We start from the raw sequence: 18,393 nt of genomic DNA, 5'->3' as shown, positions 1-18,393 counted from the left end.
AGACAGAGTTTTACTACTCTCCAACTAACACCTTTACTGCCCACCTTTCCTTCCACTGATACTAACAACATACCTGTTCTTGCTCAAATGAGATGCATGCTTCCTCTTGAAAAAATACTTTCTTTATACAAGTTCTACTTATCTATTAAACACAGACTTACCTTTTGTATGACTGGTCCCCTGTTACTGCTTCTGCTCCGCTGACTGGATAAAGGAAAGACCTGGCCTGATGGATTGGGACGCTCAGTGCATTCTGTAGTAACTGTATTTACAGCATTTGCTGTTTGAAAGGGTGCAGAATAGGGGGTAGGGAAAGGATGATAGAAACCCATGACCTGAGCACATGGTGCTGGCATCAGCTGATAATACGTATATTCTGTAGAAACAGGTGGTTGTGCAGATATTATAGGATAAGCAAGGTATGGTCCTGCAGGATTTGGGTTGGGTTGCTGCCATCTGATGTCATTGTTGTATAATGGAAACTGTCTGTAAATATCAAAAGGAAAGACAACTACTCAGTAAGTTCTTCCCTCTCAAGGAAATTCAGACCTCTACCACCCCCTTAAAAAAAAAGAAACAAACAAATAACAACCAACCAACCAAATAACCGCAACTCATTTGTTTCATGAGCTTGTAGCTTTTAATAAGTGAACTTAAATTTGTTAGAACTTCTTAGAGAAGCCAATTAAATGATTCACAAGCTCACATTACATTCAAGTGCAAAAGAAGTATCTTTGTTGATCTCGCATTTGTATAAACTTATTAAGTTTCTAATATTAAACTCAGAAATAAAATGTAGGCATTTCCTTTGACAAGTATTTGGACCCATTACAATTTCATTGTTTCAGAAAACACACATAACCCAAGTAGATACCCAAGCTTCACAAGGTAAGCTACCACATGTGGAACAGACATTCATGAGCTAATTCAGGGCCAAGTACTTGCGTATATTAAGTTGCCAACTCACCCTTGTTCAAAATTCCTATGAAAATGCAGGCCTTAAGAAGCACACATGAAAACAGGCATTTACAAACTTACTACTGAAATCAAGCGTGAAGACTTCTTCCTGTGTTTATTTGTGATACAGCACACTACAAGACCACCCCCCTGGAAACTACGAACCCAATTCTCTTCAAACTCCAAGAGACCAGGATACCATCTACACAGAAAATGCAGAGGCCCAAATACTAGAGAAATAGAACAGGAGAAGTAAAGATTCAGGAAAATTTTACAGATCTGCAGCAGGCAGTTGCTAAAGGATTATTTTTCCTCTTACCTATTCAAGTACAGTAGCACTCAAGTGCTGTCCTAACATTAGGTACATTTTCCAAAACCAAACAGTGATAATTATTTATGCCTTCAATATAAAAATCAACGTTGAAGTTGTGCATTCAATGAACACCACATTTGGGCTAGAATAAAGAGTTCCTAAACTCAATGTACTATAACTAGTTATGCAAAGAAAACTGGCTACAGCTACACTCAATACAAGCATCCACTGTACACTGTTTTGTCATGGCAGGATCCCAGCTGGACACCTGGAGCCTTGCTTCAGCATCAGAGATTCAGCCAGACCTCCTGACTGCCCTGGAAGATGCAAGGGCACAGCACGTGACTTTGTGAGGGACTGGTACCAGGCCCTTGTGGCCAGGGAAAGAAAAGCAGCAAAGACTACGAATAAAGTAGAGGGACAGAAATAAGTAAAAAAAGACAAAGAAACTTCATCCTCACCCATGAAGGGTCAGAAGATTAAACATGGTGAACAACACAAACATACAGCCAACACTCACTGACTCCTCAAGTCTACCAAAAGTTTAAACCTCACTTAAATAGATCATCTTCCACAAAGACCACAACCACTTAGTACCTATTGGATTGGTTTTCCTGTACAAACGGATAGCAGGTGATCAGGTAGCTAGGGATAGGAGTTGGTTCCATGCCATTAATTCCTCCGCTGTCATTAGGAAGCGCCATTGGGATCATTAGTGTTTCTGGACCCTTCTTCTGAGGAATAAATGGTTCTACTTCAGCTGACAGCTTGACATTCTTCAGAAAGAGAAAAGAAACAACATTAAATACAATCACAAATTGTTTGGGAAAATTTAGATTCATAAGGTCATATGGTAATTACCACAAATAGTAGGCAAATGGATGACAAGACTACAGGATTTCTGCAGTTAACTGGAAGAGGGGAAAACAGTTGGCAAAGGCCTGTGTTACATCCTTCCAGTCAACACCGGGTGTAATACAGGTCACCAACATTTGAAAATGTAGGTTAGTACAAATGCTAAAGTGCAATACAAACACTAATTAAAAGGGACTGAAGTTCAGATCTTGCAGAGGATATACTAGTCTGAGCACAAAAAGAAATCAAATTCACACTGTAGGTGGAACACAGTTGTGTAGGCTTTCATAAGTGAAACGAACATACGGAAGATATAGTAATGCCTGGCCTGCTCTACAAAATTGACCATGTTCCTAGACAACTATAAAAAAAGATTTTTCTGCAGTAAACCATAGGCTTACTGCTAAAATAGCTGGTGTATCACAGAAGAACCCACACACACATTCCATCTGCACAATTTTAACATATTTTAAAGTTTTAAGAATATGATTAAATTTTTACATGAAGAAGGCATTAAAGACTGCTTAGAATTAAGTTTTAAGCTGTGCTTTCAAAGAGAAGCGTCTCCTCTGATCCTGAAGGTATCCTCAACACTTTAAGGTGTTTTCTTTTGGTCTTGTACAGACTAGCTGGATCTTATACTTAAACAATGAAAAATGCTCTATTCAAGAGGACAACCGCAAATCCAAAATACCCTTAAATTCTATATTCCACTATGTTACATTCAGCCAAAAAGCATTTTTTTGTACAAAAAAATTCAGCTTAATTATACTTGTTTCACATTAGTATCCCACAGAATACAAATTTCTAAGAAGATTCTCTCTAAAGCAAGCAAGAACTCCAGAAACTTTTCCTCCCATTGGTCTAAGAAAGAATTCCAAAGACAACACATAACCTGTAGGAGTGCATGCTCTTATTTTACATAAAGGAAAGCCTGAAAGTTTGACGTGCTGAGAACAGTCTTATATCCTTGCCACTACCTGTAGAACACCTACATGAGCAGAAACAGTTAAAACAATGAGAGCTCTGAAAATATCATGACAAGTAGTTCGTCTACAACACACTTCTCAGTCCATGTCCCTGCTCTGTGTGAAACCCACAATCCATTCAGAGACAGCCTTACTGTCCAATATCAGAATCTATGAACTTTATGAATAAAGTACTCGAAATTTGTTTTGGTTTTTTTTTTTTAAAAAAAAGATCCCATACTTGTTTAGTGGCATGGGGATGGAGGAGGTGGGAGGGGCAAGTCCAAAAGTGTTTTGAAAATACAGTTGTCCCAGTCAGTAGGAAAAGCTGCTTTTACTTGTTGAGTAGGTACTTCAATGTATCAGACTGAACTAGAAAAAGCAAGGTCAAGACCCACTCAGAGTACTGGATCTTTTGTTTAGTTAGTCTGACACACTTACATATAAGAAAAGGTAGAACCATCATCAAGTAAATTACTAAGACCATGAGTTACACTATAATTCACCAAATGAACTGAAAACCAACTGGTATTTAAGTACTTTGCTGTCACGTACTCTTAGAAAGAGAAGAGGAAAAAACCCACATAGTTGAGACTGTAAAAGCTCTGCAACTTTCATATAAGTATTATATTCACTATTAAATCATCATAACTACCAATGGTAACTGATGCATTATATTTTTTTATAATACAGAAGTATTCAATACATATTACTTCCAATTGTAATATTAGAATTCCCTGCCAACTTCAAAAATTAAACCTAAAATTTTGCTCAATGCATCTTTTAAACTCCAAACATGACACTCACAGTTAATTGCAAAGACAGTAATTCTATACTAGCTATTTGAACTACTTGTACAAGTGCAATCAAACCCTTCCTACAAAAAGTGTCATTATATACAGTGTCTGCCTCTATTTTTATACTTCCATTATCAAATTTGCCAATTCATACTTTCATGAGATTTTATGCAGTATTAGCTGCAAAATTTCATCATTAGCCATTTCCTGTAAGCATCAGTTCACCAAATAATTTCTATTTAAACATCACTCACTTTTTCCAAATACAGTGCATCTCACTAGAAGTGATCTTTATAAACACAGGAGGAAGCTTTCTACACGAAACATTGTTTAAGACATGAGTCGGTCGGCTGCAAGTATTAACTTGAGATCAAAGTTACATCCTTAACAGCTTTGATGGTAGAACATTCTGCAACCCACAGGGACTGAGGCCAAAGCTTGTTTATAATTGAACAGAGAATTTAAAAAAATACAAAACTGGGGAACCCCCACCAAAAATCATGAAGTATAGAGTTCATTATTTTTTAAAAAACATTTCTTGAGAAGCTTCTCTGTCTTTGGACTTGTCAGTGTGCTGGGAAAGCAGAAACTTCCCTTCCAACGAAATGAGTCTCTGCTTTGATATGCTTATTTAGTAAGAACATCAGTCATTTACAGATAAAATTGTAGCATAAGGGATCTGAAGTTTTAGCAGCAAAAGAGAAACCAAAACATCTAAGTAAAAAAAAAAAAAGGATAAAGGTGGAACTAGAGTGGCAGGGGGAAAAAAGTATGTCTTGGCAAGTGACAAGACACACTACCTTTGTCACAAAAAGTGGTTATTAATGACTTCTGAAAATGTTTACGGCTATAAGCACCAACACAGAGGGATCATTACCTGCTACACAACAGTTGAACAATTACCTTAACATTTAACGCATTTCTTTATCATTAGGTAGTAGGTGAACATTCCCTCCTTCTACGTTAACTCTTTTTCAACTCCAAGTTACTTTCAGAGGAAAAGCTGTGGTGCAGTTCCAGCAGCAGCACCAACTTGTGCAACACCTGTTGAACACCCTGCTCTGCCCAGAGCTTCCTCCCTGACCTCAGGCACATCTTCAGCTGCCGGGGGACTCACCTACGCTCTATAAAACGCCACAGCATTCTCCTCACCACACAGCTCCACGAGGATAAACACTTTTCATTAAAAAAAATATTCTCAAGTGCTTATGTACAGTGAGCACATAATAAATAACAGAAATAGACACTGAAATCCCTCCCTGAAAACCAAGAATGTTTTTTCATGTTGTTTCAAGATTGCCAGGAAAAAATATTTGCTTAAAATAGATTTTGTTGTGGGCTGGCCTATAAAATTAGATGGCATAAACATTAAAGGAACACACCAAGGCCATCTCATCCATAGAAAATTCAACAGTAAAACAGGATGAGTGCTTCACAAACACAGTACGCTTAATGAGAAGCACTGAAAACTTTCAAACAACTATTCCTAACCTGCTGGTCACTATCTCCCAGCAACATGTCAAGTGAACTTCAGCCAAGATACTAACTATAAACTACTCTAGTACTGGCTTGGAAAATAGTCAAAACATTTTATTTGTGATCCAGGTTGGGACAAGATGCCCTATTTTAAAGGTCTTCCCTGTCTGGCTGTCTTCCCCTATATTGTTTCAGGAGATTAATGTGGAAATACAAAAATCACTCCTTAATAGTGAGTCACTTGCAGAATGGTCTCATTGCAATGACTGCTCTGATACTGTATTATATCCTCATTCATTATTAGCATTATGAGAGAACAGTATTCCACATCAAGTAGGAGAAAGAAAACAAACCTAATTGATCAAAGCGGGAGCCGAATGACTCCCATCAGCAAGGCTGCCACAGCAAAGTCTTTCTTGTTAATTTGCAAATATAATCCCTACCTTACTTTTCTATCTAAGTATCTTGGATAAAATTTGGGGTTTTTTTTAAATCTTTCCAGTAAAAATAGGATTATACATCTTTTGGGTTATGGGGTTTTTTTTAAATTTATTTAAAAAACCCCAAACCCAACACACACATAATATGACAAGTTTTGGAACATTTCATTTGAATTATTCTGCTTGATTTTGCTAGGTTCAAACAACTCAGAGATGCCCAAACTAGAAGGACAATTTTAATGTTTCCTTTCCTGTTGCCCAGTCTCTTATACAGGTAGTGATTAACTATTGCTATGACAGAGCAATTAGCCAATACACTTAATAACAGGTTTCTGTTATTAATCAGTTTAGCTCATAACATTTAGCTTACCTATAGTGGTAAAATAAAGATACAGCATATCATATAATCATAAATACATATGGGTGTATTTGAAAGTTACTTTCTTTTTCTACCTACAGAACTTGGATAGTGTTTGTTACTTAAAGGAATCAAAACTGCATATCAGAATTTTTTACATGCATTATACCTTAAATACTGTTTTCTTGTGCAATTTAATCTGTACCTACAGGTTTGTCTGTTTTGTGGCATTCTGTTTTGTTTTTTTTTTTTTTTTAATGCTTCCAAGAAACTTGTTTCAGCAAAAAGAAGAATTTAGGGTAAACCTGTTTCTAAATTTTGCATTTTGTTCTGTAGGCTATATATATATACACACACAAACTTACCAGAAGAGCAACTGAAAACTTAAAAGCCTTAATACAGGTGTTTCAAAGTCATTCTGCAAGAATAGCACAAGCCATCCTCAGCACAACTGACAAATTTTATTAGACAACAAGGCCCCACTTCCACTTCAGGGTAGAAACCAGAAAGACAGCTCAAGTGTATTACCAACTAAACAAAATTAACTTGAACACATTGATTCATTATAGTATTTTACTAGTCCCTCCAAAATACTTAAAAGTTCCTTTTTACATAAGATGCATCTTCAGATGAGGGCAGTAAACTTCATTAAACTTAAAGCAAAAAGGGGAATCAAATGTACTGTCAGGTCAGACTGCTAACCAAACCAAAATACAAACAGAGTTAACTCTCCAATGAGATTATTCAGACATTTCACAGATGGCTAGTGGATTCATTCGACATGCAAGAGAAACAAGATAGCAATGTTAAGTAACTTGCAAGTTATCTAAGCAGACTTTTAAGGACTATGGTTTTCTCTGCTAGGAGGAAGGGCTGGTCAAGATCGAGAGGACACTAACTCCTCTTTTTAATAAATGACATTTCAGGTCTCCTGGCTCTTAATATGTTGTCAGAACAACAGAAATCATATTCCCTTAATAGCTAAGAATAGAAAGTAAAACAAAAGGCAAAAGAAAAGAATAATCTATTTAGTAGCAAGTGAAGGTGCTGCTAATTTCTCATTGCACGGGACAAGCAAAGAGTTATCTCCAACTGAGACTTTCTTTCAACAGGTTGTCTCTATGCTTCTTTGGCCAGATACAGAAATAATAACAACAAATAAAACAGTCTGTTGCTGTTGGTTTTGTTTTTTTTTAAATATCACATTGACATGCTTGAGACTCAGTGGAAAATGCAACCAATAACAACTGAAGTAAACTCCAGAATAAGAGATGAGATCCTTCTTTAAATAGCATTTTGTTTCAGAAGCAACACTAAGTGTATAAATCAAAGTGCATGCAAATATGTATGAATGCAATTCCTCAAGGACTTCACCCACAGCGTGCAAATGGAGTGACAAGTGCAGATGAACAGAGCTAACAGGACCAATCATGCCACTGGTTTGTGACCACAAGCAAACAAAAAGAATTAGAAGAGAGATTCGTCAAACATTAAAGAATTTAGGGGAAGGTTCCTACACTTTTCCTAATCCTTAAAAAAGGGCACTTGTGATAGTAATTTATGCTCTAATTGCTCTCACAGTACTGAGATTTATTCTACCTGTAACCACTAAAAATTTAGCACTTTGCCACTGACACCAGTAAATGTAGGGTCAGACCCTTAATACTTCATATAAGGTAATGTATGGTTTTGATCAGGCAATTTAAAGGCAAGCTTGCAAGGCGAAAATGTTCTTTTGGAGTACAACTTGTTCGTGTTTATTCAACCTTCCACATCACAAAGCTAAACAAAGCTTTATTCAAATTGACCTTTGATAAATTTATTTTTAGAATTGAGTTTGCTTAAGTCATGCTGAAACATCAGATTTTCAATCAGTTGCCTATTAATGGAAGCACATCCCTTCAAAAGAAACCAAGATTTATACAGAAGTCTTTTTTGTAGATATCCCTAGTTTCAATTTACAACACGTTTTTCAGTAGCTCATTACATATTTCAGTCCAACAATTACAACTCTTTCAAGACAGCATATATACTGAAGCGATCCTTTGTTTCCTATATAAAAGCTACTGTAGTCATCAACAGCTGCAAAGACAGAAGATGACACAAGCAGGAACAGAATGGTAAACTTTGTCCTATAGTTATAGCACTGTATGTTTAATCTTAGAAAAGTTTTTGTTCATTGTAGCTTAACGTCATTCAGCATTTTCCATTAAATAGGATTTCTGTCAGCTTGCTGTCTTAGAGAACACTTGGATATCAATCTTACCATTTACAGGGTGAGAAAATAGACACAGATGCCACATTTCAGAGGGCTATAAAAAAATCAGCTGTTTTACTGTCACAAAGTCTGGAAACAAGAAGTCTCATCACAAATCTAAGATAAAAACATGGGTCAAGTAACTTTTCTTCTTTAGATAAACAATCCTGCTTCTGAATTTTGGATTTCATAATTTAAAATTCATTTCAGTAGTAAGCCAGATCACATTTCATCTATTTTAAGAGAAACTTCACAAATATGGAAGCCAGAAGCAACTAATTATAGAAACAATAAGTGGCAGATACTTCAGGAATGGTAAATATGCAGTCCAACTGGAAACACCAGCAGCAGGTCATTTAACAAAGCACAAAATTTAATCCTTCCTATTTAGACTAAACATAGTAATTTCAATGCAACACTTAAGGCAAATACACTATGAAGTTAGTCTTCCCTTTTTCCCTTAGCTCATAATAAGGGAACGATGCATAATTCTCTTCCCTTTCACAGAAGGAGGTACCGTGCTCAGAATATAACAAAGCTAAGTATCAAAGTTCTTACATATATGTAGAGCATGAGCAAGTGGCATAACATGACAAGTTTGCATGTCTAAACTCAAAATCAGAATATTCTAGGAAAAAAAAGGGGAAAAAAGTTTTATATTTACATTTTACAAAGCTTGTCCAAAGAGGAAAACAGCTGCCAACAGGATCCTCTTCACTTACCTAGTTACAGCATTTACCAGTACATACAAACTTCTAAACTCACACTATCAGTGTGACGTGGTAACATTTGAGTGCTTTATAGTCTATGTACTAAAAGTATTAATACAAACCATTCACATAAATCATCTTCCTCATCTCCACAAACACATCAATGATAAATAAATTTGTGACCAAGAAGTTAAGATGCTCACATATCATTTACATAACATCTAAATTCACTGAAGAACATATTCTGCAGTAACATAATACAAAACTCTTACAAAACCCAAATTCTTCTGCACTTTCAAGATTCAAGAGAAAGTAACATGCAAAACGTACAGCACAGGAAAACTCACCTTGCCTCAGCTGAAAATTCTGTCAGGTGTAAGAAACACCGAAGGAAATTGGATTGGATAAAGAGCACAAAACCTTGATCTAGATCTGCTCCTATGGCAAGCCTATTATCAAGCCAACTGTTGAACAGTCAAGAATAGTAGAGGCGAGCAGAACAGGCTGCCTTTAAGCAATACTAATACAAAATGCAGGTCATTGATTTTGCAACTTCACCCGATTTCTCAACTGCACTAATGGAACCAAATGTCTTAATCACAAGGCAAGACAAATGTACAACACTTGGAAGAACCAAAGCGCAGCAGTACCTTTGAGAGAAGTTGTTTCTCTTTAGTGTTCTACCACAATCCACTTCCATAGAAAGAGCGCCAGAGGTCACATGCTGAGTTTTACCTCTTGTAGGAAAATAACTATACTTAACTGCTGAAACCCCTACACTTTTTGATGGGAACAGTTTCAGTTCTGGCACAGACAGAAGTAAACTTCCACACCCACTACAAAAATCAAAACACGTCCTATCATAGAACAATTATTTTTAAAACAGCTCCATTATGTTTTCTTCTATGTCAGCTTCCAAAATATCACTGAGCATATTATAACAAGCAAAGTCACACCAGAATTTAAGTAACAGAAACCTGAAGAGCAATCTACAAGTGACATGTTTGTCATTTAGGTGTCCAAATGTTCTTGGTGCATGACATCTCATACCGATTTACTGAGTCAACACCACAAAACTCTGTTCAAATACACTCCCCATCAAAAGCATTTGTGATCTCCCTCTACTCTTGAAATACCATACTTAAAACATGGCACAAAATTCCTATTCTCTCATATTCTAATTCCACAGTAGTTATTCCTATTAGCATGTTCGGTTACCATACCGTAGCTGAGAGAGTATTCTGGGGGAAAGGGAAGAAGAGGTTAAGTATTGTTAACACACATCTGCATGCTTTAACATTCATTTGCCAGACATCATGCAATACAGGTGCAGAAGGGAACCCAAACCAAAGAAAAGATGGAACACCACCCAAACCTGATGCAACCTCACCAAATACTTACACTGGTAAAGGAGATTACATTCAATTCTTACAGCACAAAAGATTCAAACCCAAAGCATTTAAGGAGCTCCTAATCAAGATGCTACTGTATAATGAGAAGACAAAAGCAACAAGATAGTTGAATCATTTTAGAAACTCATCAGGTATTAATTACCTGTCTGCCTAGAAGCCTTACTAGTGGTTAAGGAACCAACAGGACTAGATATGCTGCAAAGAGAATAAACAAGAAGATGGTTCTTGCTTCAAAGAGCTTAACTGCACCTCCAGGTTGAAATATTATACTTAGTTAAGATAATCACACAGAGTAACACCTTACACTAAGAAAAACACAATGATTCTCATTTTTCATGAGCTATTTCCAACAAATAAAAAGAGAATGGTTTGTGTGTGAACCTTTGGTAACAAGAGCTCAAGCAACAAGGATGTTTCACAAGTGTACTGCACTACCAATTACAGATGAACCAAAGGGGGGAGGGAACCCAAACGAAAACACAAGATTTTAAAGCAAAAAGTACAACAGATTACACTCATGTAAATTTTACAGAATAATATCAGTTTTTCTATATGAAGGCAAATAAGGAAGCATAAAAAAAAAAGTTAATCTAGAATCATTATCACACCAGAAAGCCTAGTAAGAAAGACACAGCGGGAGCCATACTGTAGTAAGATACACTGTTCACTAACTTCCTTTGACATCTGTACGAAATGAAAAGCAATTCATCTTTATAGAATGCATTATTACTCAGAATGTAGTTTCTACAGAAGCTTGTGTCATTTTATTGATTAACCCCACTATTAGAACCCCTGGAGACGCCAAAGCTAAAAACTACCAAAAAAAAAAGCAGCAGTAATTCATGAATTTGCAACACATTCTGCTGAAACAGAAGCCTAAAAGAAAGATCAGGTTGCTATGGACAGCAGCATTCATTTCAGATATACCTTTTAGAACCACCTCCTGACAACAAAACATTTTACTGCATATATGTAACAAATCATATGAACTTTTAAGTCTCAGGTTAAGCTTCTTCATACCTACAGTTTGAAGGGTCTTAAGAATAATGCAAACTGATTACCTTGACAAAGCCAAGCTAAACACTGAAGAAAAAAAAATAGCACTTGTAGAATTAGTGAGCCATACCAAACTCTTTCCCACTCAGTTAACCAGCTGAGATGACCAGCTGTGTCCTAACACTGAAAGCTTCAACCCAAACCTGACATTTTTACAGTATTTCAACAAAAGCGACATGTCTCTCACGTTGCAAAGTTCTCAAAAAGCCTGTAAAAGTCTCTTCTAGTGACCAGGTAGGTTTAAACTAAATGTCACCCACTGCAATTATTCCCTAAGCTTGAAACAAAGCCTGAAGGAACAGGAGGAAGAAGGCCAAAACACAGCCTTGCATCCCTTTGCGAATGCCAATGGGAGCTGCTCACGGCTTTCCAGCTCACCCAGCGAGCGCAAGCCCAGGCTCGGCCGGGGCTGGGGACAGGCACGGCCCGACGCCTCCCGCCCCAGCAGAGGGGACGTCGCCCGCGCTACCAACCAGGCAAACGCACACCCAGCTCCCGCTTCCAGCCTCGAAAACACCCCGTCCGAAGCCTCCCGGGGGCCCTTCTTCGGCGAGAGGGTAACGGCAGCCCCCCCCTCACCACCAGTCCCCGTCCTGTCCCGCCCCCCGCAAGCCACCGCCGGCCTCGGCAGGCCGCGGGCCGCGCCCTGCCCCTCCGCTCGGCCGCTGCCTGACGGGCCGGGCCAGGCCGGGCCGGACCGGGCCAGACAGACCCGGGTCTGACAGCACCAGGCCGCCGCCGCTCCCCTCCCGCTCCTCCCCCCACCCGGCCGCTCGCTCGCTCGCCCCCCTCCCTCACCGCGGCGCCAGGGCGTCGCACCACCCTCCCGCCACAGCTGTTTACGGTCTCCTCAGCGCCGAGCCCGCCCCTCGCACCTTGTCGGCTTTGTCCATGGCTCCAGCTGGGCTGGGCGGCGGCTCTAATAAAGACGGCGGAGAGTCCGAGCCGCCCCCTCCATGGCGCTCGCTTTCCCCGCCGGGCTCCCGCACACACCCAGAGCGGCGCTGGCGCCGCTCGTAGCTATCACGGAAACCGAGCCCGGCTACGCCACGGCCGGGGGCGGGGAGGGGAGGGGAGGGGGGACGGCGGCGGGGCGAGGGTGGCGGGGAGGGATCATCTGGGACGGAAGCCGGGCGGGCCCAAGCCGCGCGGGATCGCCTTCGCCCGGGCGGTGGCGGGTGGAGGATGTGGCGGGCGTTCGCTTCCCGCTGGGTCGCCGGGCCGTGTTCTGGGCAGCCGAAAACAAGCGGGGCTGTGATTTAAACATTAAAGAAATCTTCAAAAATAAATAGGGAGCGGGGCCGCGTTATTCCCTCCGCCCGAGGCCGTCGCGTACGCGGCGCCTCTGCCTGCGGCGTGTGAGGGCGGCAGGTGCCCTGCGGGGCCCGGGCTCCTCAGGGGCGGCGTCGGGGGAGTCTCGGGCCGGCGGTGTCCTTGAAATTATCTGGAACATCGAAGGGAAAAAAAGAACCTGTGATTTATTTGGAGGCAGAAATCTAAAAATGTCGCACGAGCGCAGGGCCGGGCTGTGACGCGGGACACGGGCCGGGCCTGGCGCTGCCGCCGGCCCTTCGTGCGCCCCGCGCAGCCCCGGCACCCGCCGGCTCGGGCGCGCAGGGACTGGGGCGGTACCGCTGCAGTTGGGAGATTTTTAGGACGCGGGTTTCAGCAAAGCTCATGTGGCAGTGGTTTGTTTTGCTGCCCAGGTTTTAACTTGCGTTTAATTATGGTAATGCCAACAAAGTCCATGAGAACATGTTCACCCCCGGGACTGAGGGGCCTACAAGCGGGTGCTGCCCAACAACAGATGCTCCCATACGCCTGTTCAGCATGTCACGTTCCGGCGCTCCAGTAGGGTAGCGCGTTCACTGTTGCCTTGGGTTTAATGGACCTCAGGCACGATTTATTTACCACTTGGCTGATGTTTTTCAACATTCCTAAATCATGGCAAGGGAAAAAATAAAAAGTAGACTAAGTGCTTTTGTAAAAGAAATATGCAAAGCATATTCTGGAGCAGACTCTTGAGCACTCCCAGGTAAAATACATTTATTAAATGTATTAATACAAGAAGCAGGTTTCTGCTTGATAGAGGTTCTTGTGAGGAATGGACGAGTTAAGAGAAAAAGTGAGCCTACATGGGAATGTGACAGAGAGAAAACTACCAAAAATGTCTCAACAGTGCTATCTTGCTACAGCTTCCTAGATTTAACCTTTATTTTACAATTATTTAATCTTTCCAGATTTACATTCATTATGCTATGTAACAATTTGTTCTACTTTTTAAAAAGTTTATTTCTTGGATTAATCCACATAATCCCTTCGTATTTTCTTAAGAGTTGCTCTTCACCATTAAAACTTCATATGTAACATATGGTAGTATGAAGATGGCTATTACATTGCACAGTGAGATCTCATCTTGCAAACAGATGACACAACCAGAGAACTTGGGCAAACTTCGCTGCCTTCTGTGCTATTCCATCCACATCAGCAGGATCACCACCTAAGTGTAACTTTTGCCTAGATGTCTGCAACATTACTTGTATGTTCTGTGACTTCAGTTTTCATGGTGTTGCAGCCAACAAAAGCATAGGCCCCATGGATCACAGAGGAAAGGGAGAGGGTGAAGTTGTAATCCCAATTAAATATAACTATAGGATTTCTATCAACTTCAGTGAGGACAGTGTTTTACTACAAATAGAGAACAGGGCAGCTGCTGCAGCACCGTAATTGATACAGAAACCTCAACTGGAGAAGCTGCAGTAGTTGTACACTTCATATGCACTTCTGTATCCCAGCACTTTTATTGATGAGATTAAATGGTCAGCAGAACTAACACAATGGTTCATAACCCTAGGAAGCCATTTCAAGGTAGTAACCCAGATTAATTTGAGGTTATGAGGTTCTGTTCCCAGGGGCTTTTACACAATGACATTCGTTATTTCAACACACAAAGTAACAAAAGTAAAATTGGGGATTAAGCTGGTTATGGCAAGAGCTTTCAGCTGATACAGTGTAACACCATTTCATCACTGATGAAATTAAATATGAGATGTAGATCTACAGATAAATAATTATGAAACAAAATAAGCCACCTAAACTTAATCTCCATAAATTAAACAAATCACTAGTGAGTGAAATGTATTTTATTTCCCATAGTTGAATGTGGTTTGCTTATTTGTGCAAAATTAGGTGGACTTACTTAAAACCTAGTCACTTTTCACCTCCCAAGTAACATGGGAGAACTTGCCTGACTGGACAGAAAACTGAAAAAAATCCCACTGAAACAACAAGAACAATTGTCGTCTTGTATTAGCACACAGCATTTTAGCGTGGAATGCAGCTTAATTTGTCCAAATTGGTGCTGACCACGGAATATATATTATGACATTTGCTTAAGATAGTTGCTGTATTTTTAAAAAATAATGACTCATTATGGCAAGGCTGTTCATTCTGAAATCCTTCTTTTGTTCCCAAGATACATACCAACAGAAAGGTCACACTTGAAAGTGCTGTTATGCATACTTAAACAACAGTAACAAGAAGTTCTAAGATCTAAATTGGGCAGTGATTAAATAGACATCAGATCTACATAAAGCTATACAATATACATAATACAGAAAGCCACACTGGGTGACCTGAGTGGCCACTCGGGTGAAAAGAACTCAAGTCTCCCATAAAATTTAATGCTGTGTTATCACCAAAAAGAAAAACACACCAAAGCACTTGGATCCAGTTATGTTAGATCCTCTGTCCACAGCTATCACAACTATGCCAGGGCATCCGGTTACATCATCATCTTGATCGAGTGTTGTGTAAGAGAACTCAACAGTGTTACAGTCCTTAATGAAGCCATGAAAAAAATTTAAAAAACCCTGTTCAATTTAAACACACTGGTATTTGCAGTAGCTGGTTTTGAATATTCAGTCCTAAGGGTCCAGTTCTCAAATCTGGCAGTTCGTAAACAATTATTGCTTTTTTATTCCACATGGAGTAAATAAGTGAATAGTTCGGAAGCAAAAATGATGCCTGAGCCTAGCAGGTGCAGACTATTTTGCTAATAAGTTGTTGGGTTTATTGCTACATCTTCTGGATAGTGGAGATACCCTTCCTGAATACAATGGAGGACACCGACCAAATGAAGAAAATCTAGGTCGACATAAAAATAAAAAACGAGTCTAAACCAAAGTATCTCAGCAGTAGGGAAAGGCACTTGGTAATGACTGTATTCAGCATTAAAATCACAGGATTACAAGCAAATCTTAACAGCATATGTGTGGCTACTTATGCTCTCTACTTACACAGGCTCTACTTACATCATCATCTACAAAACATGTAAGGATGTGATTAATCACATCTCACTGAAATCAAGGCAGCTTCTTAATTGAAAGCTGAACATATGTATAAGCTCAATCGCACTGGCATGGAAGTACAAAATAAGGGTTGCTCAGTAACACCCTCCTCCACCCCCGAAGTCTAAGCAGGCTGAGGCTGAGCTCCACGGCAGCACTGCCTGAACGTGGACTGCAACAGCACTAGCCGGTTTGGACACTGCCACGGTGAGCAAGTGGAATAAGCAGCAGGAATAAAGCTGACTCCAAAATGACAGTCTTACTGGACTGGGACTAACATCTTCAGCATCATTAGAGAAAAAGACAACTACAGAAAGCAAACTGTATCCTGGCAAATAAACATTTGTATCTGAGGATACCACACGCAGCATCCTGGACAGGCAGCTAAGGGCAGACGCAACAGGGAACGCGCTGCTACCAAAGTGGGAAGGCGAGCTGGGAGCTAGGCCGCAAATCCGAGAATCACGATTCTGACAGCAACAGAAGATTACTACCTGGCAGCAGCCAGAGTGAGCCCAGCACTCCCACTGACAGCAACTGCAAAGAGACAGCAGAGCCAACCAGGACAGAGCCTGCCTTGCAATTCTTTGTAGTACAGCCAGGAAGGGATTAGCCCTCACTTTGCCTGTAATGCTTACAGTTACTACATCTAAAATTTAGTGCTAAATATGCAATTATTGTAACGCAGATGCAGTTTGCAATCTACCTTTCCACAGATTTAGAAGCATTTATGGAGGCAATAATCCTTTCTGTCAATATCTTAAATTAACACTTAACTATGACTAGCTTTAATGTAGTATTTTACCTAGTTCTCTAATCTGGTTCTAAACCATTTTTAGCACTTTGAAAATAATACAGCAACAGCTAAACTTTTATTTTTAAAGTCAGTATTAACATCTATATATGGAAATTTAGTTCAAATAACTGCTGTAGGTACTGTCCAGAGTGATGTCATTTTACTCTTCATCCATACATATACAGTTCCTGCTCAAGTTCCTCTCAAAAAAAAAAAGTTAATGTGAAAATACAATCTTCAAATACAGACATAAAGTTTTACAGCTGACAACTTCGTAGTAGTTACAAAAATCACAGTGTTTATTTACAGACTACAATTCAAGTACCTTCATTATATTATTCTGCCAGGTGCATTTCAGCTGCCTTGCCTTTTTTTCTGTTTCCTTTTTTGTTCAACATATTTCTAAGCCTATTTAAAATGAAAGGAAAATTAAATCCTCACTATGTCATGGCTTCAGATCCAGGCCATTAGAGAAGGACTTCGAGATGAGAAAAGGATGCATTCCTCCAAAGTATGTTTGCTAAGTAATAATAAAAAAATAATCTAAAAGGCATGCAGACATAGCACATCCCCCCAGGTTTCATCTGTGTGATGTTCAGTTTTAATGCATAAGATGCCAGCAACTTAAAAGAGGTGTTTATATATACACAGCTGAATCACTATTGCAATCTTACGTAAGATTTCAACAGCCATAAAATGTGCTTTTGCAAACAGTGTTACTGGTACTAGCTAAGGCGCCGATTTGTCTTGTACCAACAGCAACAAAAAGTGTATAAAAACATCCAAAAAGTTGTGAAAAGTGTGGCTCTGGCAATAAATGACAATTGCCAATTGCAGAAATGTAATGACTGGAACTGAGATTGAAGAATGCAGTGAGGCTGCCTGGCGCTTCTTGAACAACCTGCAGCACAATAATGTTATTTGAAAAAAAAAAAAAAAAAAAAAAAATCACCCTCTTCCTTCAACTGCTTGTTCACTTTTCTTGAGGAGGCAGGAATGACACCAGAGCCAGATCTACCAGGGACTAAGTGGGCTATTGTAACTATTAGCAATTTCTGCTGCAATGGTATGTCAACACAGCTCCTCTGCATTTCCCTGCAGAAAATTCGCATCTTCCCTGTTAAGAATTATCAGAACTCAGAAAAGGGGTACAATCCCTTAGGGATTATATAAATCTTCATTATGTGCCTAGAGCACAGATGCTAAGGCACTGTATGCATGAGTAAGAACTAAAGTATGCCAAAACACACAACAATTTATTAGAGGTAGACTGACACTTTCGGTCTAAAAAACACATAGTCCTTCACTAGTTGGACTAGTCCTACTACAATTAGTCCTTCACCATAAAAACATAAAACAAGGGAACTAGATGGATAGGACAAGATTTACTGCAGTATTCCCATTTCCTTCTTGAAAAATCCAAATATGCCTCTCCAACAGACACAGCTGGGATGGGAAAGTTTACCTCAGTTACAACACACAAAGTTAAGAAGATTTTGTTTTTAAACCAATACTAAATTTACGCCGTTCTTTTTTCCCCCTCCTTTAGAAGACAGTAGTTGTTCCTTCCCACAGCATGGGTAGCAGAAAATGGCAGAGAAAGGAAACATGCTAAATAGCTCTCACTGTCCCCATGGGAAGGAGAACCT

The 18,393-nt window shown here is 39.7% G+C and overlaps 1 protein-coding gene across 1 annotated transcript in view; it reads right to left on the bottom strand.

The window, feature by feature from the left end:
- Positions 1-10,339, bottom strand: part of SECISBP2L (SECIS binding protein 2 like) — a 28,502-nt gene extending 18,163 nt beyond the window's left edge. Inside the window, exons 1-3 of the mRNA XM_086471322.1 lie at positions 10,268-10,339; positions 1,868-2,046; positions 162-486 (exon numbers count right to left, since the gene is read on the bottom strand). Coding sequence (XP_086327448.1) covers positions 162-486; positions 1,868-2,046; positions 10,268-10,339 — 576 coding nt within the window. The remainder of the gene's footprint in view (positions 1-161; positions 487-1,867; positions 2,047-10,267) is intronic.
- Between the last annotated feature and the right edge of the window lie 8,054 nt (positions 10,340-18,393).

Source organism: Leptosomus discolor, chromosome 11 (assembly GCF_034619465.1).
Source record: "Leptosomus discolor isolate bLepDis1 chromosome 11, bLepDis1.hap2, whole genome shotgun sequence".
NCBI lineage: Eukaryota > Metazoa > Chordata > Aves > Leptosomiformes > Leptosomidae > Leptosomus > Leptosomus discolor.
The sequence above is the reverse complement of the archived record's forward strand: the minus strand, read 5'-3'. Positions and strand labels throughout refer to the sequence as shown.